This window comes from Mobula hypostoma, chromosome 7 (assembly GCF_963921235.1).
Source record: "Mobula hypostoma chromosome 7, sMobHyp1.1, whole genome shotgun sequence".
Lineage (NCBI taxonomy): Eukaryota > Metazoa > Chordata > Chondrichthyes > Myliobatiformes > Myliobatidae > Mobula > Mobula hypostoma.
The window spans coordinates 20,686,538-20,712,597 of NC_086103.1; the positions used below are offsets into that span (position 1 = coordinate 20,686,538).

The 26,060-nt window shown below is 45.5% G+C and overlaps 1 protein-coding gene across 1 annotated transcript in view; it reads left to right on the forward strand.

Moving 5' to 3' along the window:
- rad50 (RAD50 homolog, double strand break repair protein) overlaps positions 1-26,060 on the forward strand; it is a 218,229-nt gene that overhangs the window by 96,523 nt on the left and 95,646 nt on the right. Inside the window, exon 13 of the mRNA XM_063053126.1 lies at positions 23,268-23,443. Coding sequence (XP_062909196.1) covers positions 23,268-23,443 — 176 coding nt within the window. The remainder of the gene's footprint in view (positions 1-23,267; positions 23,444-26,060) is intronic.

Sequence of the window (26,060 nt, forward strand, 5' to 3'; positions counted from 1 at the left end):
CTCCTGTGTTGAGGGGCAGAGGTGAGGGGGCCCACCCTTACCACCTGCCGGTGATCTGACAGGAAGTCAGATCCAGCTGCACAAGGCAGGGTGAAGGCCGAGGTCTCTGAGCTTCTTGTCGAGCCTGGAGGGAATTATGGTGTTGAATGCTGAACTGTAGAGAAGTCAAAGGAGAATTACCAGACTGGTTCAAGCCGACAGGAAGGTGACAGTCACTCAAATAACCATGCGTCACAGTGGTGGTGTGCAGAAGAGCATCTCTGAATGCTCAACACGTCAAACTTGAAATAGATGGGCTACAGCAGCGGAAGACTACAGTGGGCTCTACTCCTATGGCCACTTTATTAGGTACACTCCCGTCATCTCCACCCCAAAATGTTAAACTGGCTTAATCTCTTAATAAAGGCAGCAGGTAGGCAGTGCTTCAGTTCATTATTTTTAGGCCTCAGTCAAGCCTAAATTCTGTTTTTTGCATTTTTTTCTTTTTCTTTTTGTAATTTACAATGTTTTTTATTGTGTATGGCACTGTACTGCTAACGCAAAACAACAAATTTCATGACATATGCCAGCCATGCTAAACCTGATTCTGATTCTGAGGTCATCTCCAAGTACAACAGCAAAGCAATTGTTCTGAGAAGCTTAAAATGGTCTGAGTTAGGTTGGGGTGGAGGTGATTGTAAGAAATCACTTTGTCACTCTGGATTGTTTTTCTCTCTCGGGCACTCTGTTGAGTGAAAAGGGTTGAAAGTCACATTACTGGGGCCGGCTGGTGGCACAACGACATCGGCGCCGGACCCGGGGGCAGAGGTTCCCGGGTTCGAAACTAGTCGGGTCCGCTCCCGAGTACGCTTTCCATCCGTGCCGGGTTGAGTGTCGAGATCGCAACTCGACCTCGTAAAATAAAGGGAAAATACTGCGAAAATGTCTGTGTGAGGAATGGCTCGTCACACAGTCTCTCGCTCTCTCTCTCTCTTTCGCTCAGTGCCTTGTTAAAGCCATGAAAAAGACATCATCACGGACGCACACAGGCACACGCCAAAAAAAGAAAGAAAGGAAGTCACATTACTGGGAAAATATAAATACTTATAGCAGAGAGAAAAATCTTGTGAAAGATCACATAGGTGTGTTACTGTCTACCACCTTGTGATTTATCGGGGGTCTTGTTTTAATGTTGTTTAAGCGTTAGAAGAGTGTTGCAACTTTAACCCACACTATTATATTTCTGTCATAAACCCTTTTTGGAAATGTTCAATCACTAATTCCAAATTCTTTGCCTAAAAGAAACTCAGTCTGTAAAATTACAAATTAACACTTACGTTTCGGTATAGTCGGGGACTTTTTCGGCTGCTTTTAATTGCAGGTTTTGTGGTAATGGGGTTGATTCCTCTTTCCGCCCCTTGTAAGACCTTCTAAAAAGCTCTTGGGAACCATCTGAGTCTTATCAGGTGAGAAATGGAAAGGAGGGCTGTACTTTTGAGGGGTGCCAACCACAGAATTGTAGCTAGGTTTGCAAGCAACTGCTTGCAAAGATTGAGAGAAGATTGCTCGTCTTTCTTGCTTTACCTTGAAGATGTTACAGGAATCGGACAAGAGGGTGGAAAAGTTGATGACTGTCAATTGACTGGTGTTTTTTTTTCTTTCTGATAGCTTGTTGTGCTGTTGGAATGAGGTAAGTAGTTGGCAACTGCAGATAGGGTAACACATCACCCCCGTGTGTTCATGTAAGATGAGTTCGGTACAAGTTTATTTCCATGGATTTGAAGATTGCCACGTAAAGGAAAGACAAAAACTAGCTCACCAAGACATGAATGACAAAATCTTGAGATGCAAGAGACTGTAGGTGCTGGAATCTAGAGCAGCAATCGAGGTGCTGGGGGAGCTCAGAAATGCAAGCAGCATCAGTGGAGGGAAATGGACAGTCGATGTTTCAGATCGAGACCAGTCCAGATGCAGGATTTCAACCTGAAACATTGCCTGTTCATTTCCCTCCACAAATGTTGCCTGACCTGCTAAAACCATCCAGCGTCTTGATTGAATGACATCATTATGTTTGGACTTGGTTTCTAGGAACATAGGTTATGTTAGAGGTGCCATCTTCAAGTTGTTCTTGATTGGTGACTTCCCACTTTTCTTGATTTTACTCCTCTTTTGGATCCGGGGCAACATATAACCTCCATGTTTGCTGGCATGTTTTCAACGGCAGTCAATTCCTACTTGACTGCAGATGGCGCCGGAAAGTGGTGACTCTGCATTCCGCTTCGAAGAGAATCATCAAGTATTCCCTTTTCAGCACTACTGCAGCTGAAATTCACCAACACCGATTCCATGGGTGCTTCAGTAAGCAACATTGTTTTAAGACTTTTTGAAAATCCATCTTTGCTGCAAAACAAGAACATTTCACGACATATGCCAATGATAAACTTGATTCTGAATACAAATCAGATTTGGCTGAAGAGCTAACAGCAGCTACATAAAAGGCACAACAGCGACTATATCTCTGGAGTTAGAGGAGATTTGGTATGTCACCAAAGGCACTGGCAAATTTCTACAGGTATACCGTGGAGAGCATTCTAACTGGTTGCGTCACCTGTCTGGTATGGGGGTAGGGGGGGCTATTGCGCAGGATCGAAATAAGCTGCAGAGAGTTGTAAACGTGGTCGGCTCCATCACAGGCACTAGCCTTCGTAGTACCCAGGACACCTTCGAGGAGCAATGCCTCAAAAAGACACTGCCTATCATTAGCGACCCCCATCACCCAGGTCATGCTTTGTTGTCATTGCTACCATCAGAAAGGAGGTATAGAAGCATGAAGGCACACATTCAACTATTCAGAAACAGTTTCTTCCCCTCTGCCATAGATTTCTGAATGGACATTGAACCCATGAACACTACCTCACTACTTAATTTTTGCACTACTTGTTTAATTTAACTATTTAATGTATTTACATTTACTGTAATTCACATTTTTTGTTATGTATTGCAATGTACTGCAGCTGCAAAGACAACAAATTTCATGCTGTATGCCAGTGATATTAAACCTGATTTCTGATTCTGAATCAGCGTTCAAAATTCAGCATCCCCCAATGCAATTATTTCTTCCAGACGGTCACATTTCCTTCAGTGCTAAACAAAGAATCCCAGGGAAAAAGGCCATTCGCCCTGCAGACTGCCAAGGGATTGGGTATACAGGGGCACAGCCAGACTGGAGCACAGACAGTGTGTCATGTTGCTGTCTTGATTCAAGAACCAAAGTACATTTATTATCAAAGTATGTACAGAATTCATCTCTGAGATTTGTTCTCTCGCAGGCAACCACAAAACAAAGGAACACCCTGGAACCCCTTCAAGAAAACATCAAACACCCAAAGCACAAAAAAAAGAGAACAAATTGCACAAAGGGCAAAAAGCAAGTGGACAACATGTAGAATATCAAGCATCAGACCGGGAGTCCAGTAGTTCAAATCAGCGTCACAGTGCTAGCCCACCGTGGGCTGCATGCTGAGCCCATTCTTCGCCGAAGCACCCTGGTCCGCATTGATCAAAGCACCCAGACTCTAGAAATATATGCACCATGAACCTCAAGGTCCCCTCCAAAACAAGTCTATAGTCTCACCAATCAATCCTTGCAGTGTGAAACCCTAGAAAATCCTGCATTTTCCTGTGACAGCAGCTAGTGAGAGGGAGAGGAAGACTGGTCAAACACTGGCAGACAGCACCAGACACCTACCCGCCCTCCGCTCTCGTCATGGTTCAGAAATCAAGGAAACTACAGTCTGGTTGGCTTGGTGTTAGTGGAAGGGAAAATGTTAACGTTACTTATAAAGGATGTGATTGTAGAACACTTGGGCAGTATCACTGGATTCAACAAAGTATTTTATGAAAGAGATACTATTTTTGAACAAGCTACAGAAGTTCTTTTGTTGATGTACAGTAACTGGTAAAGAGTGGCACGATAGTGTACAGTTTGTGTAATACCTTACGGAGCAGCTGTGAGACTCAGGTTCAGTACCTACCGGCGACTGGAAGGAGTTCGTACGTTCTCCCCGTGACTGCGTGGGTTTCCTCCTGGAGCTCAGGTTTCCTCCAACATTCCAAACACACATTTGAGTTAGACTTAGTAAGTTGAGAGCATGCTGTGTTGGTGCAGGAAGCGTGGCGACATTTATGGACTGGCCCAGCGCAGCCTCAATGCGATCGACATATTTCACCCCATGTTTCGATGGTTCATTCTACGTGTGACTGATGGCTCATGTGCTAGGCTGCCGTTAGCTCGGTGTTTAACACGATCACCCCTCAGAGGCTGGTAGGTAAACTGCCCTCATTATGCCTCTCTGTAATGGGATCTAGGGCTTCCTGATGTAAAGGCCTCAGTCAGGCCTAGTTGGCAGTGCCATCTCAAGCTCCGTCACGCTGAGCATTGGTTCCGCCCCCCCAGGGTTGTGTACTCAGCTTGCTGCTGACTCACATCTTCACTGCCAGATTCAGCTCAAACCACATCATCAAGTTTGCTGATGATACAGTAGTGTTTGGCCTCATCGGCAACAACGATGAGTTGGCATACAGAGAAGAGTTGGAAAGGCTTGTCAAATGGTGTTAGAACAATGGCCTGAGTCTTAGTAAAGAAACGATTGTGGACTACAGGGTTTACCACACTTCATTGTACATCAATGGCTCTGAGTAGAGAGAGTGAAGAGCACAAAGTTCCTTGCTGTGCACAGAATGGACACGTGTTGGCACCTGGCCAAGTGGTTAAGGCCTCGGTCTAGTGATCTGAAGGTCGCTAGTTCGAGCCTCAGCTGAGGCAGCGTGTTGTGTCCTTGAGCAAGGCACTTAACCACACATTGCTCTGCGCCGACACCGAGCTGTATCGGCCCTAGTGCCCTTCCCTTGGACAACATCGGTGGCGTGGAGGGGGGAGACTTGCAGCATGGGCAACTGCCAGTCTTCCATACAACCCTGCCTACGCCCTGGAAACCTTCCAAAACACAAATCCATGGTCTCACGAGACTTAACGGATGCCTATTTACAAAATGGACGATCCAACCTGGACCCACAACTCCTCTTTATTAGTCAAGAAGGCACAGCATCATCTGCACTTTCTGAGAAGATTGAGGCATGCAAGGCTCCCCACTCCCATTCTAACAACTTTCTACAGGAGCACGTTTAAGTAGGTCCTGTTTGCTGCATCACTGTGTGGTACAGAAGCTGCAGGGCATTGGACCGCAACACCCTGTGGAGAATAGTAAAAAAAACTGCCGAGAGGATCATTGGGGTCTCCCTCCCCACTTCTTGTGACCTCTACTGGGAGCATTGTATACGAAGAGCCCAGAATATTTTTGACAATTCCTGTCAGTCATCCTACAATCTCTTTGACCCGCTACCGTCAGGGAGGAGATACACTGGGACTGGGACTGCCAGACTGGGTAACAGCTCCTTCACTCACTCTGTGAGTCTAATGAATACCCTGCCACCACCGAGGTCTTGTAACGAGGACAGTGAGCTGTTTACTATTCACCTGTGCTGCACACTTCACATACTTTTTAAATTACATTTTATGAGCAAGTTTCTGGTGATATTTTATTTTATGCGCTGTGTGTGGTATATATGTATTGTGGGTGCACCGTGGTCTGGAGGAATGGTGTTTTGCTTTCTTGTGTTGGAATATGTTTTGTTTGGTTGGATGGATAGTCAGATGATTGAGTGCCACCCGTTCTGCTTCTCAAGAGAGTTCTTCTCCGTGATCCCAGCTGCAGTTTATGTACCACCAAATGTGGACATTAAACAGGCTGAGTGCTGTCATCAGCGCTCAAGAAGCAGCCTACTCCGACACCTTTGAAATCATTATCCGGGACTTCAGTCAGGTTTGTTTGAAGAAATATCTGTCCAGTTATCATCACCTGCACACCGGGGGTCCCAACACACTCGACCACTGCTATGCCATAATATGGAATGCCTATCGTTCCATGACTAGACTGCATTTCGGGAAATCTGATCACTTGGCTGCCCTTCTCCTACCTGCGCAGACAGAGGCACGCAGCAAGCTCCAGAGATCAGGACAGCAAAGGGGTAAAGGGGTGGTCACAGGAGGCAGAGGGGTAGATACAGGATTGCTTCAAGTCAGTGGACTGGGCCGTGTTCAAGGACTCGCCAGAGGATCTGCATGAATATGCCATGGTTGTCCCAGACTTTATAAAAACACTCGTAGATGAGTGGGCCCCACAAAATCATTCAGAGTCTTCCCCAAAGGAAAGCCCCGGATGAACCAAGACATCTGCAATTTGCTGAGGGCCAAATCAGTGTCCTTCAGGTCTGGTGACCAAGTAAAATACCAGAGGTCCAGGTACAATCTCCAGAAAGCCATCTCAAGTGCAGAGTGGCAATTCCGGGCCAAACATTTCAACAGTTGTTCAACATTTGTGGCAGAGCTTGAACGTTGTCACCTCATACAAGGTGAAACCAAGTAACATGGGTGACAATAATGTTTCATTCCCAGATAAGCTCAATGCCTTCTATGCTTGCTTCGGCTGTCAAAGCATGGAAACACTTTCACACACTCACATTGGTTATCCTATGATTTCAGTCTCTGAGGCCAACATGAGAACATCCTTCAAGAGGGTGAGCCCACAGAAAGCATCTGACGCAGATGAGGTAGCTGGCTAAGTGCTGATCACTGATCTCCTTAACTTCTTGCTTCAGCAGTTTGTGGTACTCACCCGCTTCAAACGGGCCTCAATTATACTGTTGCCAATTAAACTACCTGAATGACTATAACCCAGTAGCACTAACATCCGCTGTGATGAAGTGCTTTCAGATGTTCGTAAAGAAACATATCAAATACTTGGATTCACTCCAGTCACAATGGGTGAATAGTAGATGTCATTTTATTGACTCTTCTCTCAACCCTGAAACATCTGGACAGTGAAGATACATAAATCAGGATGCTCTTCATCATCTACAGGCCTGAATTCTACACCATCATCCCCTCAAAACTAATCAATAACCTCCAAGATCGAGGCTTCAATACCTCCTTGTGCAACTGGATCCATGATTTCCTCACTCCCAGACCCCAGTCATTTCAGACTGGCAACAACATCTTCTCCACATTCTCCGTCAGCACAGGTGCACCACAAGGCGGTGTGCTTAGCCCCCTGCTCTACTTGCTTTATGCCTGTGACTGTGAGGCTAAGCACAGCTCCAGTGCCATACGTAAGTGTGCTGAGAACACCACTGTCATTAGCTGAATCAAAGGTGGTGATGAATCAGCTTAGAGGAGGGAGATTGAAAATCTGGCTGAGTGGTACCACAGCAGCAGCCTCTCACTCATTGCCAGTAGGACCAATTGGCTGATTATTGACTTCAGGAGGAGGAAACTGGAAGTCCATGAGGCAGTCCTCATCAGAGGTGGAGAGGGTCAGCAACTTTAAATTCCTCAGAGCTATCATTTCAGAAGCTCTGTCCCGGGTTCAGCAGGTAAGTGCCATTATGAAGAAAGCACGGTTGTGCCTCTACTTTCTTAGCAGTATGTGACGATTCAGCATGTTATCTAAAACTTTGACAAACTTCTATAGATGTGTGGTGGAGAGTACTGTATATTGATTGGTTGCATCACGGCCTGGTGGGGAAACGCCATTGTTCTCGCATGAAAAAATCCCTTAAAAAGTAGTGGATACGGTTCAATTTGTTATGGATAATGCTTTCCCCACCACTGAGCACATCTGCCCAGAGCACTGTCACAGGAAAGCAGCATCCATCATCAAGGACCCCCACCCAGGCCATGCTCTCTTCTTGCTGCTGCCATCAGGAAGAGGGCACAGGAGCCCCAGGAATTGCGCGAGCAGATTCTGAAACAGATATTACCTCTCAACCACCAGGACCTTGAATCAGAGGGATAACTTCACTCAACTTCACTTGCCTCTTCACTGAACTCTTGCTACAACCCACATACTCTACATCACATGTTCTTGATACTTTGGCTTATTTATTATTATTTTTATTGTTTCCTTTTGTTTTTGCACATTAATTGCATATTGGGAGCGGTCTTTCATTGATTCTGTTGTGTTTCTTTGTATTTACTGTGAATGCCCACAAGAAAATGAATCTCAGGGTTGTATACGGTGACATAAAGGCACCTTGATAACAAATTTACTTTGAACTTTGACAGTAAACTTGAACTTGACAAATAAAGCTAATGTACTTTTCTAATCTTTAAGATAAGTTATTGAGTACGAGTGTATGTGGTGAATTTAATTTACCACACAGATATTGGAATGCAAAAGTAGAGCACAGGATTGGAAATAAATAAGAATTGAAAATGGGTTATCAAACTGGAAATAGTGAGAGGAATAAATGAGTCTTTTTTGGAATAGCAGACAATAGTGAATGGGGCAACACGGGAACTAGTTCTTAGAATCCCAACTACAGGACTGTGCAAAATTTTTAGCGCACACATATAGCTGTACTGCATTAGTCAACGTAGAGCGGGCAGCAAGTTTGTAAATCTGGTGGGAGCAAAGAATGTTGGGAATGTTGAGAGTGGAGAGCCACGGGAGGGGTGTGGGGCAGGTGGCAGAGGAGTGCCAGGGGCAGGGGTGGTACGGGTGCAGATACATGCAGCCCTGAGACACCAGGCAAGGTCATTTGATACTGATTTCTGCTCATCACAGGATGTGTCTCTGATGCTTCCCACTCCCTCCCATTCTCTTCCCCTCTTCCCAACCATGATTTCCTTCTCTCTGCCCCCTTCGCAATCTCAATCCGCAAGAGAGGCCCATATCAATGACTCACGTTTGTCATAAAATTTGTTTATTTTTGTGGCAGCAGTACAGTGCAGTACATAAAATTATTATGATACTGTGCAAAAGTCTTAGGCACCCTAGCTGTATATATGTGCCAGGTTTTTTGCACAGTATTGTTACATGATTTGAATGAGAAAATTGAATGTAATGCTTCTAAATTTGTGATTTTAAGGAGAGTGTAAAGAGATTTCTGTGTGATTTTGACAAATTGAGCAAGTGGACAATTACATGGACCGGACTGACCCCAACCTACTGCCCTCTACTGTGCCTATTGTCTTGTTTATTATTTATTGTAATACCTGCACTGTCTTGTGCACTTTATGCAGACTTGGGTAGTTCTGTAGTCTAGTGTAGTTTTTGTGTTCTTTTATGTGGTTCAGTGTAGTTTTTGTATTGTTTCATGTAGCACCATGGTCCTGAAAAAGTCTCGTTTTTACTGTGTACTGTACCAGCAGTTATGGTCGAAATGACAATAAAAAGTGACTTGACTTGACATGGGTTGTTGTAATGTGGATCAATGTGAAGTCGCGCAGTTCAGTAGGAAAACTAAAATGCAACATGATATTTCAGTGGTGATAGATTGGAAAATGTTGAGGTACCATGAGATCGAAATACTCCTGCATATTGTTCACTAAAAGCAGGCATTACAGGTGCAACATTAACAACCTAAGTAGTAAGCCGGAGGTTTTGAGTACAGGATGAAGGGTGTCTTACTGCAGTTTTTCTGGCATTTGAGGCACCTGATTTGATGGAGACAGACGTGAGAGCACGGAGGAACATCTGGTGAAACTTCTGAAATGCCTGTTTCTCTGCCGCTGCTACTGTGTGATCCAGAATCTCCGGAGGGGAAGGCCCCGAGTCCTGGGATTTGCTTGTTGCTTGGCGGCCGGGGCGGGGTTGAAGCGCTCGGCAAAGATGGTGCTCGGTGTCGGAGGCTCGAAGTCTTCGGATGGACTCAGAGGCGGCTGTGGTCGGGTGTTTCCAGGGTGCTGCGTCGGCAAGTTTGCGGCACTGGAGGTTCATGGCAGGGAGAGTTTCTCCCTTCTACCGTCTGCGTGAGATGATGGGCTATCAGGACTTTGAGACTTTTTTTACCGTGCCCATGGTCTGCTCTTTATCAAATTACAGTATTGCTTTGCACTGTTGTAACTATATGTTATAATTATGTGTTTTTTTGTCAGTTTTAATCTTGGTCTGTCCTGTGTTTCTGTGATATCATACTGGAGGAACATTGTATCATTTCTTAATGCATGCATTTTTAAATGACAATAAACGAGGACTGAGTGTCCTCCTAATCTAACCTGATGAGACAACCTCAGTAGTGTTCGATACGGATTTGGTCCCTTTAAGTAAGAAAGGATGGACTCTTATACAATGGACTGTTAACAGATGCCTGATACTGTAGCTGTGTATCTCTATTGTACCTTGTGTGCAAAACCGATGGTAGCCAGCTGATGGCAGTATTGAGCAGCCAAAAAAGTGACGATCAGTGGCACCACCTTCTGGTAGTTCAAAGTTCAACAATTCAGAATACCTTTATTATGAAAATATGTATACTGTATAACAGTGGTCCCCAACCACCAGGCCGCAAAGCATGTGCTACCAGGCCGCGAGGAAGTGATATGATTTGGCGGTATGAAACGATATGAGTCAGCTGCACCGTTCCTCATTCCCTGTCACGCCCACAGTTGAACTTGAACGCACGCGAGGTCATCAGTCGGTCATTAACCTACAACTACTCGATCAGTGAAAAACAAACGTCACTTGAGAGTTTCTTTGGAAGAGGTGGTAGGGGAAAAAGGCCTAACGACGATGATAACGCAGAGACAGCTGAGGCTGAGACTACAAAAAAACAGAAAGCTTCCTTCAACAGAAAATACGACGAGTTGTATATAAAATATGGCTTTATTGCGACTGGTGACTTGCACGCTCCAAGCCCCCTGTGTGTGATATGTGGAGACAAGCTGTCTAATGAGGCAATGAAGCCCTCAAAACTGCTTCAGAACCTTGAGTCCAAGCACTCTGCATTTAAAGACAAACCCGTTGAGTTTTTTGAGCGGAAAAACCGTGAGCAAGCGGGACAGAAGCAACTGCTGAGAGTCACCATCTCCACAAATGCTGCTGCTCTGAGAGCGTCGTACTTAGTGTCTGGCCGTATTGCTAAGGCTAGGAAGCCTTTCACTGTTGGTGAAGAATAGATTCTGCCTGCTGCCAAGGACATGTGCCGTGAACTGTTGGGAGAAGCTGCAGCTAACAAGATGGCACAGGTTTCTCTTTCAGCTACCACAGTTTCAAGGAGAATCGATGACATAGCGGAGGACATCAAAGCACAGTTGTTGGAACGGCTTAAGGAGTCACCATGGTATGCTATCCAGGTCGACGAGTCTACCAATGTCAATACTGGGCATACTGCTGGTTTATGTGCGATATACATTTCAAGACGATGTGCACGAGGATATGTTGTGTGCACTGCCGCTACCAACTAGCACAACTGGGGCAGAACTATTCAAGTCTTTGAATGACTACGTGTCAGGCAAACTGGACGGCCTTCTGGTTTCACTACCCGGACAATCAGTACCGGTGCCCCCCAGGGATGTGTGCTCTCCCCACTGCTCTTCTCCCTTTACACTAATGACTGCACCTCACAGGATCCATCTGTTAAACTCCTGAAGTTTGCAGACACCACAACTGTCATTGGCCTTATCCGAGACGGTGATGAGTCTGCATACAGACGGGTGGTGGAACGGCTGGCCCTCTGGTGTGGTCAGAACAATCTGGAGCTAAATATGCTCAAGACTGTGGAGATGACAGTGGACTTCAGGAGGAACTCCCCAGTACTCCCCCCACTCACTATACTTAACAGTATTGTGTCTGCTGTGGAGACCTTCAGGTTTCTGGGTGTCACAATCTCCCAGGACCTGAAGTGGACACCCAACGCGTACACTCTTATCAAAAAGGCTCAGCAGAGGTTGTATTTCCTACGTCAACTCAGGAAGTACAACCTGCCTCAGGAGCTGCTGATTCAATTTTATTCAGGGATAATCCTGTCTGTTCTCTGTTCGTCCATCACTGTCTGGTTTGGATCAGCTACCAAACAAGACAAGAATAGACTCCAAAGAACCGTCAGGGCTGTGGAAAGGATTATTGGTGTGAAGCTGCCCTCGATCCAGGACTTATATGCATCTAGAGTCAGGAAGCGAGCAAGCAGCATCATTGTAGACCCATCACACTCTGGACATCACCTGTTCCAACTCCTTCCTTCTGGTAGGCACTTTAGATCACTGTATGCCAGGACAAATAGGTACAAGAACAGTTTCTTTCCGTATGCCATCAGTCTTATGAACACTTGAATTTTAGTCTATTACAAACCAAGTCTAGCTGTACATACACAGGTATACCTCATTGTATATAGTTCACGATTATTTGCACTATTGTTTTGTTTGCTTTTTGATTCTGTACAGCGAGAGCTCAGGGAAACCAGCATCAAAGTCCCTGTATGTATCCACATACTTGGCGATAATAAAAGATTCTGATTCTGATTTTGATTCTATCTTCGCTGTCGACAGAATTCGAGCGTTACTTCCCAACCGCAAATGACCCAAGACGTGCAAAGGAATGGGTCCGTGACCCATTTGTGAATGTCCCTGGTGAATCATCCATGTCAGCGCGGGAAGAAGATCAACTCCTCGAGCTTGCAAATGATGGTGGACTGAAAACTATGTTTGATATAACATCTCTGCTGGCATTCTGGATCAAAGTCAAGGCTGAATATCCTGAGATAGCCACAAAAGCATTGAAAATGTTGGTGGACTGAAAACTATGTTTGATATAACATCTCTGCTGGCATTCTGGATCAAAGTCAAGGCTGAATATCCTGAGATAGCCACAAAAGCATTGAAAATGTTGCTTCCATTTCCAACATATCTCTGCGAAGCGGGGTTTTCTGCAATGAATGCAATGAAAACTAAATTGCGGAATAGACTGGACATAAGGAACCCCCTTCGAGTATCGCTGTCTCCCATCACCCCTCGATAGCACCGTCTTGTTGCAGGGAAACAAGCCCAGGGCTCCCAGTGATTCGGCGATATTGGTGTGCTGCAGTGATTTTATATGTTGGCCTTCTATGGGGGTTAGGGCCTCCACCTGGCCCTAACCCACCTGGATAAAAAAGACACGTATGTTCGAATGCTGTTCATCAACTTCAGTTCAGCGCTCAACACAATTATTCCTCAGAAGCTGAGCCTACTGGACCTGAACACCTCCCTCTGCAACTGGATCCTAGACTTCCTGACTGGGATACCTCAGTCAGTCCAGACTGGAAGCAGCATCTCCAACACTATCACACTGAGCACAGGGGCCCTCCAGGGCTCTGTGCTCAGTCCACTGCTGTTCACTCTGCTGACCCACGACTGTGCTGCCACACACAGCTCGAACCGCATCAAGTTCGCCGATGACATGACCGTGGTGGGTCTCATCAGCAAGAACGATGAGTCCGCATACAGAGAGCAGTAGAGCTACTAGGACTTGATGTTTCAATCCCTATGGTAAGTCGGCACTCTCGATGTTGGCAGTGGGCTTGGACTGGTGACCAGGAGGGTAGGTACGTCATCGGGGTCATCAGGTGGGCACCCTCCTTCTTTGACGTTTCGTTGATAAGCCCACGACGTCTCCAGAGGGCTCAACGGTGCTACCTGGCGTCCCAGATACACCCCCCTCAGTTCCACACCCTCCTGTCTTCATCTTGCAGCCCAGTTGTTGTCTTTCCTTTTAACCCAAATCGAATTGCTGCTTTCTTCTGCTGCGTTTGACAAGGACTAGATTGCTTGTTGGAGGGAGTGACCCCTCACCCCCATCTTCTTCGGTAGACTGGTCGTAGATGTAGCAACGAATCCCCTGCGCCCCACTTCTACAGGGAAAATCTTGGTCTTCCAGCCCTTCTGGGCAGCTTCAGTTGCCAGTTCAGAGTACTTGGTCTTTCTCCTCTCATAAGCTTCTTCGACACCATTTTCCCATGGTACTGTCAATTCGACAACATATGCCAGTTTGGCTGTTGTGGACCACAGGACCATGTCGGGCCGGAGTGTTGTAGCCGCAGTGTCTGGGGGAAACACAAGCTTTTTCCAAGTGCACGTCCATTTTCCAATCCCGAGCAACCTGCAGAATGCTTACATCTTTTGATGTTATATGGTGCTCTGGAGGTTGGCCTGCTGGTACAAATCGTGTAATGTGGACATTTCCTGCCAATGTTTCTGGGAGAGCATTTGTGGTGATTCACCTCTGTTCCAAGACTGATGCCAGCTGTCTGAGAACCTGGTTATGCCGCCAAGTGTACCGCCCCTGGGTGAGGCTCGTGGTGCATCCTGTTAAAATGTGCCTTTGAGATGCAGGTGCTTGACAAAGAGAGCAAGCGGGGTCTTCTCTCCACCACTGGTTCAGGTTCCGGGGTGTGGGTAGGAGGTCATAAGTGGCTCTGATGACAAAACTTCGCCGAGATCCCTCCATCTCCCGGATGTCAGGAGGTGCAGCAGCTAACAGACTGGTGCAGAGCCAACAACCTGTCTCTGAATGTGAACAAAACAAAAGAGGTGGTTGTTGACTTCAGGAGGACACGGAACGACCACTCTCTGCTGAACATCGACGACTCCTCCGTAGAGATCGTTAAGAGCACCAAATTTCTTGGTGTTCACCTGGCAGAGAATTTCACCTGGTCCCTCAACACCAGCTCCATAGCAAAGAAAGCCCAGCAGTGTCTCTACTTTCTGCGAAAGCTGAGGAATGTCCATCTCCCACCCCCCATCCTCACCACATTCTACAGAGCAACACACATTAAAGTTGCTGGTGAACACAGCAGGCCAGGCTGCAGCACTAGGAAGAGGTACAGTCGACGTTTCAGGCCAAGACCCTCATCAGGACTAACTGAAGGAAGAGTTGGTAAGAGATTTAAAAGTGGGAGGGGCTTTCTACAGAGGTTGTATTGAGAGCATCCTGAGCAGCTGCATCACTGCCTGGTTCAGAAATTGCACCATCTCGGATCGCAAGACCCTGCAGTGGATAGTGAGGTCAGCAGAGAAGATTACTGGGGTCTCTCTTCCCGCCATTACAGACATTTACACCACACGCTGCATCCGCAAAGCAAGCAGCATTATGAAGGACCCCACGCACTCCTCATGCAAACTCTTCTCCCTCCTGCCAGCTGGCAAAAGGCACCGAAGCATTCGGGCTCTCACGACCAGACTGTGTAACAGTTTTTTCCCCCAAGCCATCAGACTCCTTAATACCCAGAGCCTGGACTGACACCAACCTACTGCCCTCTACTGTGCCTATTGTCTTGTTTATTATTTATTGTAATGCCTGCACTGTTTTGTGCACTTTATGCAGTCCTGGGTAGGTCTGTAGTCTAGTGTAGTTTTTGTGTTGTTTTTTATGTAGCTCAGTGTAGTTTTTGTATTGTTTCATGTAGCACCATGGTCCTGAAAAACGTTGTCTCATTTTTACTGTGTACTGTACCAGCAGTTATGGTCAAAATGACAATAAAAAGTGACTTGACTTGACTTGAAATCAGCCAAACAGCAATCCGTTCCTCGCTCTTGGGCCTGAGCCCCACTGCTTCGATTTGGCCTGCGCTCACCGTGCTGCGACCGTCCCGTGCTCACCGTGCTGTGACCATCCTGCACCTTCAGGACTTCAGTTCACACCTGGTCGTACAGGCATTTCAGAAGCTTAACTCCAATAGGGAAGTCATGGGCTGTTGGTTGTAGTGATCGTTTCCTAGAAAAGGTGTGAGCAGTAAAGTAGTTGATTTGTTTGCTGCCAGCAAGTCATCACTGTGGTTCACCAGCTCATCTTAAACAGGGACTTTGTGTTAAATGATTTGATATATTCAAATGAAAATAATCCTGCCTTAGATGCTGTGTCATTAGAGAACATATTTATCATTTCTGTTTCCTACGAAGTATCAAAATGCACTTAAAGGCTAGTTACTGGTATTTGGTAACCAGTGATGTCCCCTCATTATAGTTATTGGTGTTTTTTAAAAAATTTCATTTGGTTTATAACTCTGTCATTATTTAGCCTCTATCTTCTAATGATTTTGCATCTGGGGATTTTTTATTTTCACTGACAGCGCCATTAGAAGCAGGGGTTCCGAGACTTTTTTAATGCCATAGAATGATACCATTAAGCAAGGGTTCTGTGACCTCAGGCTGGGTGTCCCTGATTTCGAGAGAAACTTGTCTCTGTCTCATTAAGATCTCAATTTCAAAATTTAGTTTTTAATGCTTCACTTATTTACAATCCCGACGCATTCCTCAGTCACCAAATACTTCTTTTCACTGTCTGCATCTCTCAACTCTGTTCTGCAGACTCACAAACTGCATGCTAATTCCTGGGTTTTGATATTTCTTCTTGTAATTTATGGTTTCTGTATTGTACTGTACTGCTACCACAAAAAAACAAATTTCATGACAAACTAAATGTCAGTGATAATAAACCTGATTCTGATTCATTGGTTTTAACGTTTGAGCAGCGTGTCAAAGCGCTGGGCTCGTAGTTGTTGGAGTTTAGAAGAATGAAAGGTAACTCCTTGAAACTTATCGAATATTGAAAGGCCTAGACAGGTGGGCATACAGAGAATGTTTCCTTTTGTGGAAGAGGCTAGAACCAGAGGGGCAAACCCTTAGAGTACAAGAGCACTTTAGAACAGAAGTGAAGAGGAAATTCTTCAGGCAGATGGTGGTGAATCTGCATAATTTATTGCCGTGGATGGCTGTGGACGCCAAGTCATTGGGAATATTTAAATTGGAGGTTACTAGGTTGTTGATTAGTAAGGTTGCCAAAGGTACGGAGAGAAGACAGGAAAATAAGTTGAGAGGGATAATAAATCAAACATGATGGAATGGTGAAGCATACCCAATGGGCTGAATGGCCTCATTCTTCTCCTATGTCTTATGGTTTATTTGCAACTTGCAAACGTGGGTTACAGGAATGAAATTGTGCTGTAACCTGGAGAGGATCTGTACTTACCACTTGCCTGAGATACAAAATTTTTGTTCTAATCAGCCTCTGTACAAGGCCAATGTTACCTTGTTATTAATTCTGGCTGAATTCTCCCCATAGAGCTTCCCACTGCTCCAACCTCACCTTATCCTAATGTCCTCGAAATCCTGGGAATTTGAGGAGCGTTTGGTGGCTTTGGGCCAGGACTTGCTGAAGTTTAGAACAATGGTGGGCGTGGGGGGGGGGGTTGAATTCATTGAAACCTATTGATAATTGAAAGGCCTAGAGAGAACGGATGTGCAGAGGATGCTTCCTTGAGTGTGGGAGTTCAGAATCAGAGGGCACAGCCTCAGAACAGAAGGATTCCTTTTTAAAACCGGAATGAGGAGGAATTTCTTCACCCAGAGGGTGATGAACCTGTGGAATTCATTATCACAGACGGCTGTGGGGGCCAAGTCTTTTAAAGTGGGGGTCGAAAGGTTCTTGATCAGGAAGGGCATCGAAGGTTACAGGGAGGAGGCGGGAGAATAGGAATGAGAAGGATGAGAGATCAGCCATGATGGAATGGTGGAGTAGCCTCAATGGGCAGAATGGCCTAACTCTGCCCCTATGCCATATGGCCTTACTTGGCAGCTGGTGCTGTACCAGCACAACGCTAACTGCTGAGCTTCTGTGCTGTCCACTTACTAGGTAACCGCGAATGAAATTGGCCCATCAGCACTCAACAAAAGTCAAGACCATAGAACAGAAACAGGCCCTTTGGCCTACAATGTCGTACCGAACTAATAAACCCAGTCATTCAAACACCCGACTCAGCTAGTCCTGCCGCTTCGAGAAGGTGGCACGATAGTGGTAATACTGTATGGCACCAGCAGTTGGAAGATCAGGGTGCAATTCCCACCGCTGTCTGTACAATCTCCCCGTGACCGCGTAGGTCTCCTCCAGGTGCTCCTGTTCCACTCGTATTTGAAAAGACATACAGGTTAGTCTCAGTAAGTTGTGGGCGCGCTATGGTGGTGTTGGAAGGATGACAACACTTGCGAGCTGTCCTTGGACAGTGTTGGTTGTTGACCCAAAAGGACGAATTTCACTGCATGTTTTGATGTACGTGACAAATAAGGTTCATAATAAAATAGCAATGTTCATATCCCTCTGTTCTTTGCCTGTGTCTGTCTGTCTCTCTCTCTGTCTCTATCTCTCTCTATCTCTATCTCTCTCTCTATCTCTATCTCTCTCTCTATCTCTCTGTCTATCTCTATCTCTATCTCTCTCTATCTCTGTCTATCTCTCTATCTCTATCTGTCTGTCTATCTCTATCTCTGTCTCTCTCTATCTCTGTCTATCTCTCTCCCCTTCCTCTATCCATCCCAGAGGATGATGATGGTTCCTTTCAGTCAGTTAGTGGGGTTTAGGATACCCCACTCCTCAGAAAGGAACAGCGTGTGTGTGAGTGGGTTTTAAGTGAGTAGGGGGTTGCACAGGTCCAGACACCCCCTCTTGACATCCCCTCCCAGATCCAGAGGCATGGTGGGGTCCAAGACTACTGGGGGAAGTTCTGTGGCAGTGAATGGCCAGACCAAGCTTCGATGCAAGGGATGCCCTTTCCACGCTTCACGGCACATGTTTGCTAGATGGCCGTTGATCCTACAAGAGGGTTCATCCGCCCTTTGACAGGTCTTGTTTTTCGTCCTGCAGGGTGTCTAGCCACCCTCCTCACCAGGCAACACTGGTGGGGGAGCCGGTTTAGTCACCGACCACCCGACCATGCGACAGGTAGTACTGGGTTACATGGTACCAGTAGCACTCAGACGAGAGCCTGTCTAAGAGCCTTTTAAATGTTTTATTTGCCTTCACTGCCAGCCACCCCAGGTAGTGCATTTCAGGCGCCCAGCCACTCGTCTCTTTTTATTCTCCTGAATTCCCATGGAGTCAGTGGGCTGAAGGGTTTGTTTCTGTACTGTGTGAGCGAGTAGAATCATTCCCTGTCCTCATCAATACCAAGTGCAGCCCCTCTCTTCAGCAGGGAACGATGGGTAACAGCGGCAACAGGACAACGCCAGTATCATCATCATTATGAGCCATGTCATATCACATGGGTGATCATAGTCTTTGACTTTGTTCTTGGCAAATTTTTCTACAGAAGTGGGTTGCATTGCCGCCTTCTAGGCAGTGTCTTTACAACACGGCGACCCCAGTCATTATTCATAAATACCCTTCAGAGATTGTCTGCTTGGTGTCAGTGTGTCACATAACCAGGACTTGTGATATACACCAGCTGCTCCCATGGCTTCAGGTGACCCTGATCCAGGGGTGGGGAGTCATCCCTGATGCTATACATTGCCTAGGGATGATCTGCAGGCTAACAGAGGGAAGGAGCACTTTACACCCCCTTTGGTAAAACTCTGGTATTTGTGGGTGTAAACACATTTATGAAAACTACAAGAAGAGTTTTCCCCGTTGCGTCCTACCTTGAAATTTACCAACTTTACCTGGCTTGACCTTAAATCAGTCAGTACAATTGTCTGTTTTAAAGTCCATTCTGTAACCTAGGTGACTCCTTGTAAACTTCCATATCGTTTATGTGGCTGTACCCCTTGACAATAAGTACTCCCGTTTGAGTACTGTTGGGGGGGGGTGGTGGGGGTGGACAGCCTACCTGGGGGAAGCAACAGTGGCCATGCCTCTGGCACAGAGTCCGGCCCTGCAGCTCAGAAGGGCAGGGAAAGGAAGAAGAGGACAGTAGGAATAGGGGACACGATATTTAGGGGGTCAGATAAGTGCTTCTGTGGACGCAGTCCGGAGACCCAGATGGTAGTTTGCCTCCCTGGTGCCAGGGTCCGGGATATTTCTGATTGCGTCCAAGTTATCCTGAAGTGGGAGGGTGAGGAGCCAGAGGTCATGGTACATATAGGTACCAATGACATAGGTAGGAAAAGGGAAGAGGTCCTGAAAGGAGAATATAGGGAGTTGAGAAGAAGGACTGCAAAGGTAGTAATCTCGAGATTACTGCCTGTGCCACGCGACAGTGAGAGTAGGAATGGAATGAGGTGGAGGATAAATGCGTGGCTGAGGGATTGGAGCAGGGGGTAGGGATTCAGGTTTCTGGATCATTGGGACCTCTTTTGGCGCAGGTGTGACCTGTACAAAAAGGACGGGTTGCACTTGAATCCTAGGGGGACCAATATCCTGGCGGGGAGATTTGCGAAGGCTACTGGGGAGACTTTAAACAAGAATAGTTGTGGGGTGGGAATCAAATTAAAGAGACTAGGAGAGAAGAAGTTAGTTCACAAGTAGAGAAAGCTAGTAGACAGTGTGTGAGGGAGGATAGGCAGGGGACGGAGAACGGGAGCGCTCAGACCGAAGATGTAGGGGAGAAGGAAGAAAAAAGACAACAAAGTTGTTTGCACCATTAGGGATAAACAGAGAGTAAGAGGTGGAGAGTTTCTTAAATGCATCTATTTTAATGCTCGGAGCATTGTAAGAAAGGTGGATGAGCTTACAGCATGGATTGATACCTGGAAATATGAAGTTGTAGCTATTAGTGAAACATGGTTGCAGGAGGGGTGTGATTGGCAACTAAATATTCCTGGATTTCGTTGCTTCAGGTGTGATAGAATCGGAGGGGCAAGAGAAAATATTACAGCGGTGCTTTGGCAGGATAGATTAGAGGATTTGTCTAGGGAGGCTATTTGGGTAGAACTGAGGAATGGGGAAGGTGTAGTAATGCTTATAGGGGTGTATTATAGACCACCTAATGGGGAGCGAGAATTGGAGGACCAAATTTCTAAGGAGATAGCAGATATTTGTAGTAAGCACAAGGTTGTGATTCTGGGAGATTTTAATTTTCCACACATAGACTGGGAAACCCATTCTGTAAAAGGGCTGGATGGTTTGGAGTTTGTAAAATGTGTGCAGGATAGTTTTTTGCAGCAATACATAGAGGTACCAACTAGAGAAGGGGCAGTGTTGGATCTCCTGTTAGGGAATGAGATAGGGCAGGTGACGGAGGTTTGTGTTGGGGAGCACTTCGGGTCCAGTGATCACAATGCTATTAGTTTCAATATAATTATGGAGAAGGATAGGACCGGACCCAGGGTTGAGATTTTTGATTGGAGAAAGGCTAACTTTGAGGAGATGCGAAAGGATTTAGAAGGAGTGGATTGGAACAATATTTGTTTTATGGGAAGGATGTAATAGAGAAATGGAGGTCATTTAAAGGTGAAATTTTGAGGGTACAGAATCTTTATATTCCTGTTAGGTTGAAAGGAAAGGTTAAAAGTTTGAGAGAGCCATGGTCTTCAAGGGATATTGGAAACCTGGTTCGGAAAAAGAGAGAAATCTACTATAAATATAGGCAGCTTGGAGTAAAGGAGGTGCTTGAGGAATATAAAGAATGTAAAAAGAATCTTAAGAAAGAAATTAGAAAAGCTAAAAGAAGATATGAGGTTGCTTTGGCAAGTAAGGTGAAAATAAATCCAAAGGGTTTCTACAGTTACATAAATAGCAAAAGGATAGTGAGGGATAAAATTGGTCTCTTAGAGAATCAGAGTGGACGGCTAAGTGCGGAGCCAAAAGAGATGGGGGAGATTTCGAACAATTTCTTTTCTTCGGTATTCACTAAGGAGAACGATATTGAATTGTGTAAGGTAAGGGAAACAAGTAGGGTAGTTATGGAAACTATGATGATTAAAGAAGAGGAAGTACTGGCGCTCTTAAGGAATATAAAAGTGGATAAGTCTCTGAGTCCTGAAAGGATATTCCCTAGAATCTTGAGGGAAGTTAGTGACGGAAATATTTCAAATGTCATTAGAAACAGGGATGGTGCCGGAGGATTGGAGTATTGCTCATGTTGTTCCATTGTTTAAAAAGGGTTCTAAGAGTAAACCTAGCAATTATCAGCCTGTGAGTTTGACGTCAGTGGTGGGTAAATTGATGGAAAGTATTCTTAGAGATGGTATATGTGATTATCTGGATAGACAGGGTCTGATAGGCACAGTCAACATGGATTTATGCGTGGAAAGTCATGTTTGACAAATCTTATTGAATTTTTTTGGAGAGGTTACTAGGAAAGTTGATGAGGATAAAGCGGTGGATGTCGTCTATATGGACTTCAGTAAGGCCTTTGACAAGGTTCCACACGGAAGGTTAGTTAGGAAGGTTCAATTGTTAGGTATTAATATTGAAGTAGTAAAATGGATTCAGCAGTGGATGGATGGGAGACAGCAGAGAGTAGTGGTGGATAACTGTTTGTCAGATTGGAGGCCGGTGACCAGTGGTGTGCCTCAGGGATCTGTACTGGATCCAACATTGTTTGTCATACATATTAATGATCTGGATGATGGGGTGGTAAATTGGATTGTAAGTATGCAGATGATACTAAGATAGGTGGAGTTGTGGATAATGAAGTAGGTTTTCAAAGCTTGCAGAGAGATTTAGGCCGGTTAGAAGAGTGGGCTGAAACATGGCAGATGGAGTTTAATGCTGATAAATGTGAGGTGCTACATTTTGATAGGACTAATCAAAATAGGACATACATGGTAAATGGTAGGGCATTGAAGAATGCTGTAGAACAGAGGGATCTAGGAATAATGGTGCATAGTTCCCTGAAGGTGGAATCTCATGTGGATAGGGTGGTGAAGAAAGCTTTTGGTATGTTGGTCTTTATAAATCAGAGCGTTGAGTATAGGAGTTGGGATGTAATGTTGAAATTGTACAACGCATTGGTAAGGCCAAATTTGGAGTATTGTGTACAATTCTGGTCACCGACTTACAGGAAAGATGTCAACAAAATTGAGAGAGTACAGGGAAGATTTACTAGAATGTTACCTGGGTTTCATCTAAGTTACAGAGAAAGGTTGAACAAGTTAGGTCTTTATTCTTTGGAGCGTAGAAGGTTGAGGGGGGACTTGATAGAAGTATTTAAAATTATGAGGGGGATAGATAGAGTTGACGTGGATAGGCTTTTTCCATTGAGGGTGGGGGAGATTCAAACAAGAGGACATGAGTTGAGAGTTAAAGGGCAAAGGTTTAGGGGTAACATGAGGGGGAACTTCTTTACTCAGAGAGTGGTAGCTGTGTGGAATGAGCTTCCAACAGAAGTGGTTGAGGCAGGTTCGATGTTGTCATTTATAGTTAAATTGGACAGCTATATGGACAGGAGAGGAATGGAGGGTTGTGGGCTGAGTGCAGGTCGGTGGGACTAGGTGAGAGCAAGAGTTCGGCATGGACTAGAAGGGCTGAGATGGCCTGTTCCCGTGCTGTAGTTGTTATATGGTTATATGGTTTACTGTATTTCAGACCAAATCCTTTTGGCTCATTGAGTAGCCTTCACATCCTGATGCCTTGGAAGTTAATTTAAAGCTGGGATCTTCAATTAAGTCAAAGTGCCAAATCCATTGGGCTCACATTGAGCCTTTGCCTTTATTCCTCTTGGATGTTTGTATTGAATTATCTTTTTTTTCTCTCTCCAACTTTCAGTAAGAACTTGGCTTCAGCAGACCAGAACAAAAATCACATAACTGCTGACCTGCGGACTAAAGAACAGCAGCTCACCACGTATGAAGACAGGCTCTTCGATATATGCGGAGAGCAGGATTTCGAAAGTAATCTGTATAAACTTAAGGATGATATTGAAAAGACATCAAAACAAAGAGGTGGGGTTTGTTTATTTACTTATTTATTTAGAGGTGCAGCACAGAACAGGCCCTACTGCCCAATGAGCCACACCATCCCACAACCCACAATTTTAACACTGGCTAATCACAGCACAGTTTACAATGACCAATTAACCTACTTACCAGTATGCCTTTGGACTGTGGGATGAAACCAGAACACCCAGAGGAAGCCCACACAGTTCTCGGGGACAATGTACGAGCTTTCTCACGGAGGATGCCAGAATTGAACTCCTGACTCTGGAATGCCCTGAGCTGTAATGGCATTCAGCTAACTGCTGTGCAATGGTGGTGCTATTGTGGGCTCGTTGCAATGTGATGGAAATTTTTTGTTGTGCAGCATTCAAGCTTAGTGCCAATGGTGGAATGTTATCGTAGAGTTTAATGCTGTTTCGTTGTTGCTGGTAAACATCTTCGGAGCATACCCATTTAATTTGACTTTCCACCATCTGCTTTACCCAGCCAAGGCATTGATAATGTTTTCCTCTTTTCCCACCTCAACCCACTCCTCTTCCTAAAATGCTGTTGTACCTCTTTCTCTTTTGCAGTGACGTCATTTGAATCCTTTAACTTTTCTCATTGCAAATTACAAAAACATATTACATCACAGGCAGAGCCCTCCACATTTCTTGAGCATTTTTAAGATGAGGCAAGATAAAACTTTGTTTATTCCGAAGAAAATTGTTGTTGCAGTGTGTTGCTCAGTCAGAAACCAACGTCTCTCATCAGGAGGAGGAGGATCTTCGTTGCTGCTGGAAACACCAGCAGCGTGGACAATAGTAAGGATTTCACCACCCAGTGCTTAGGCTATAACAACACAGAAACAGTTTCTACGCCTTGAGCTCTGACCTTTTTATTTGTGTCTTTTTACAAGCGCCTCATCAGTGTCTCCAGAGGCAGAAGTTCGAAGCTCAAAAGCAGTTTAAATAGTAAAGGGGCCGTGGAGAGTGGCTGCAGGGAGGGTCAGTGCTATAAATAAAGCAAGACTTAACTGAAATCGAGACCAAGGGAGAAAAGGGTCAAGCTTTCTGGATAAGGCCTTAAGATGTAGCAGCAGAATGAGGCCATTCGGGCCATTGAGTCTGCTCTGCCATTCACTTTTGGTAGAGGATGCTACAGCGCTGTGGGTTTAAAGAAGTCAACCTGGTGACTGAGTGATATTTAGGAATACTGTGCTTCTGGACCAGTAAGCCCGCGCTGCCCAATTACACCATGTGACAAATTAACCTACTTTAATTTGGAGTGTGCGAGGAGGCTAGAGTACCTGGAGGAAACCCATGTGGTCACCACCTACACCTAATAAAATGGCCACTGAGTGTAATATTCGTGGCCTTCTGCTGCTGTGGCCCCATCCACTTCAAGGCTTGACGTGCCATGCATGCAGAGATGCTCTTCTGCACACCACTGTTATAACGCGTGGTTATTTGAGTTACTGTTGTTACGTACCCCGTAACTGGGTTGCCAAACCAGCAGAAATGGATCACTCAGTTGGAGTCTGGAGTACTAGAACTAAGAAAGTTTTATTAAAGAAACAAGCAACACAGTAATCGAAAGGATAATAAATGCAACAATTCAACAATGATAACCACACATGTGCACAGAATTAAGATAACAGCATCAATCAAGCTCTATCGTTGTCTAGGGGTAAATGACCAATTTCAAAATGACTCAAAGTTCAGTCCAGTTTGTAGTTCAGTTCGCAGTAATCGTTGTCATGGCGATGGACAAGGTGGGGAAGAGAGACATAGAATAGGAACAACTCATCATTCAGCACAGCTTCACTCACAGACCAGCGAGATGGCTCACAAACAGCATTTGGGCGGGTCCTTGGTGATGTCACCTGAGGTCACCGACTGTGACCCCTCCTCCAGATGCGGTCGATCCTCTGCAGTGAACCCGGCACCCAGGCAAGGGCGGACACACACCGGGTTCCCGCTGATCGTACCTTTCCACCCTGGTCGTTGTCTGGCACTTCTCACCCACTCGTGAGAAGCGTACCGCTTCCAGGGTCTCGTTACCTCGGGTGGCGTGTGTGTCCGTCTTAGCGAACCTGTCCCCTTTTTATCCCCCTGCTGGGGTATCGCCTGTCCATCACTTCAAACAGTTCAGGGTTCAAAGGGGGGAGCCGCTCCAGACAGCTCTTCCTCCCACATCCCTTCATTACACATCTCCAGACGCTGCTCCATTGTTCCTTATCTCTCCTTCCCCTGAGGGCAGGTGGCAGACCAACTGCTGATGCCACTGATGCTAGCCCAGGCCAGCAAACATCTTAATTTTATGTGTATTCTCGTAACACTTCCCCCCCTTTAAGGATTTTTACCGGGAGGTAAAAATTACAAACATGACTACATTATCTGATACATACACAATATACATCTTTAACAGTTATTTAGCTAATACAGAGAATTTGAAGCTGTCAACACCTTGACAGACAGTCATCACATTTTCTGTTCCTTTTACACGTGTTATTAATAATCCCTTAGACCAGGCTCCAACTCAGCAAACTTCATAGTGGCCAAAAACACTGATGAATTGCGACCAATGTAACCTCTCATTTGGTTTTGTCCCGGACCACAATAACAAGGGTCGTCCCATTCCG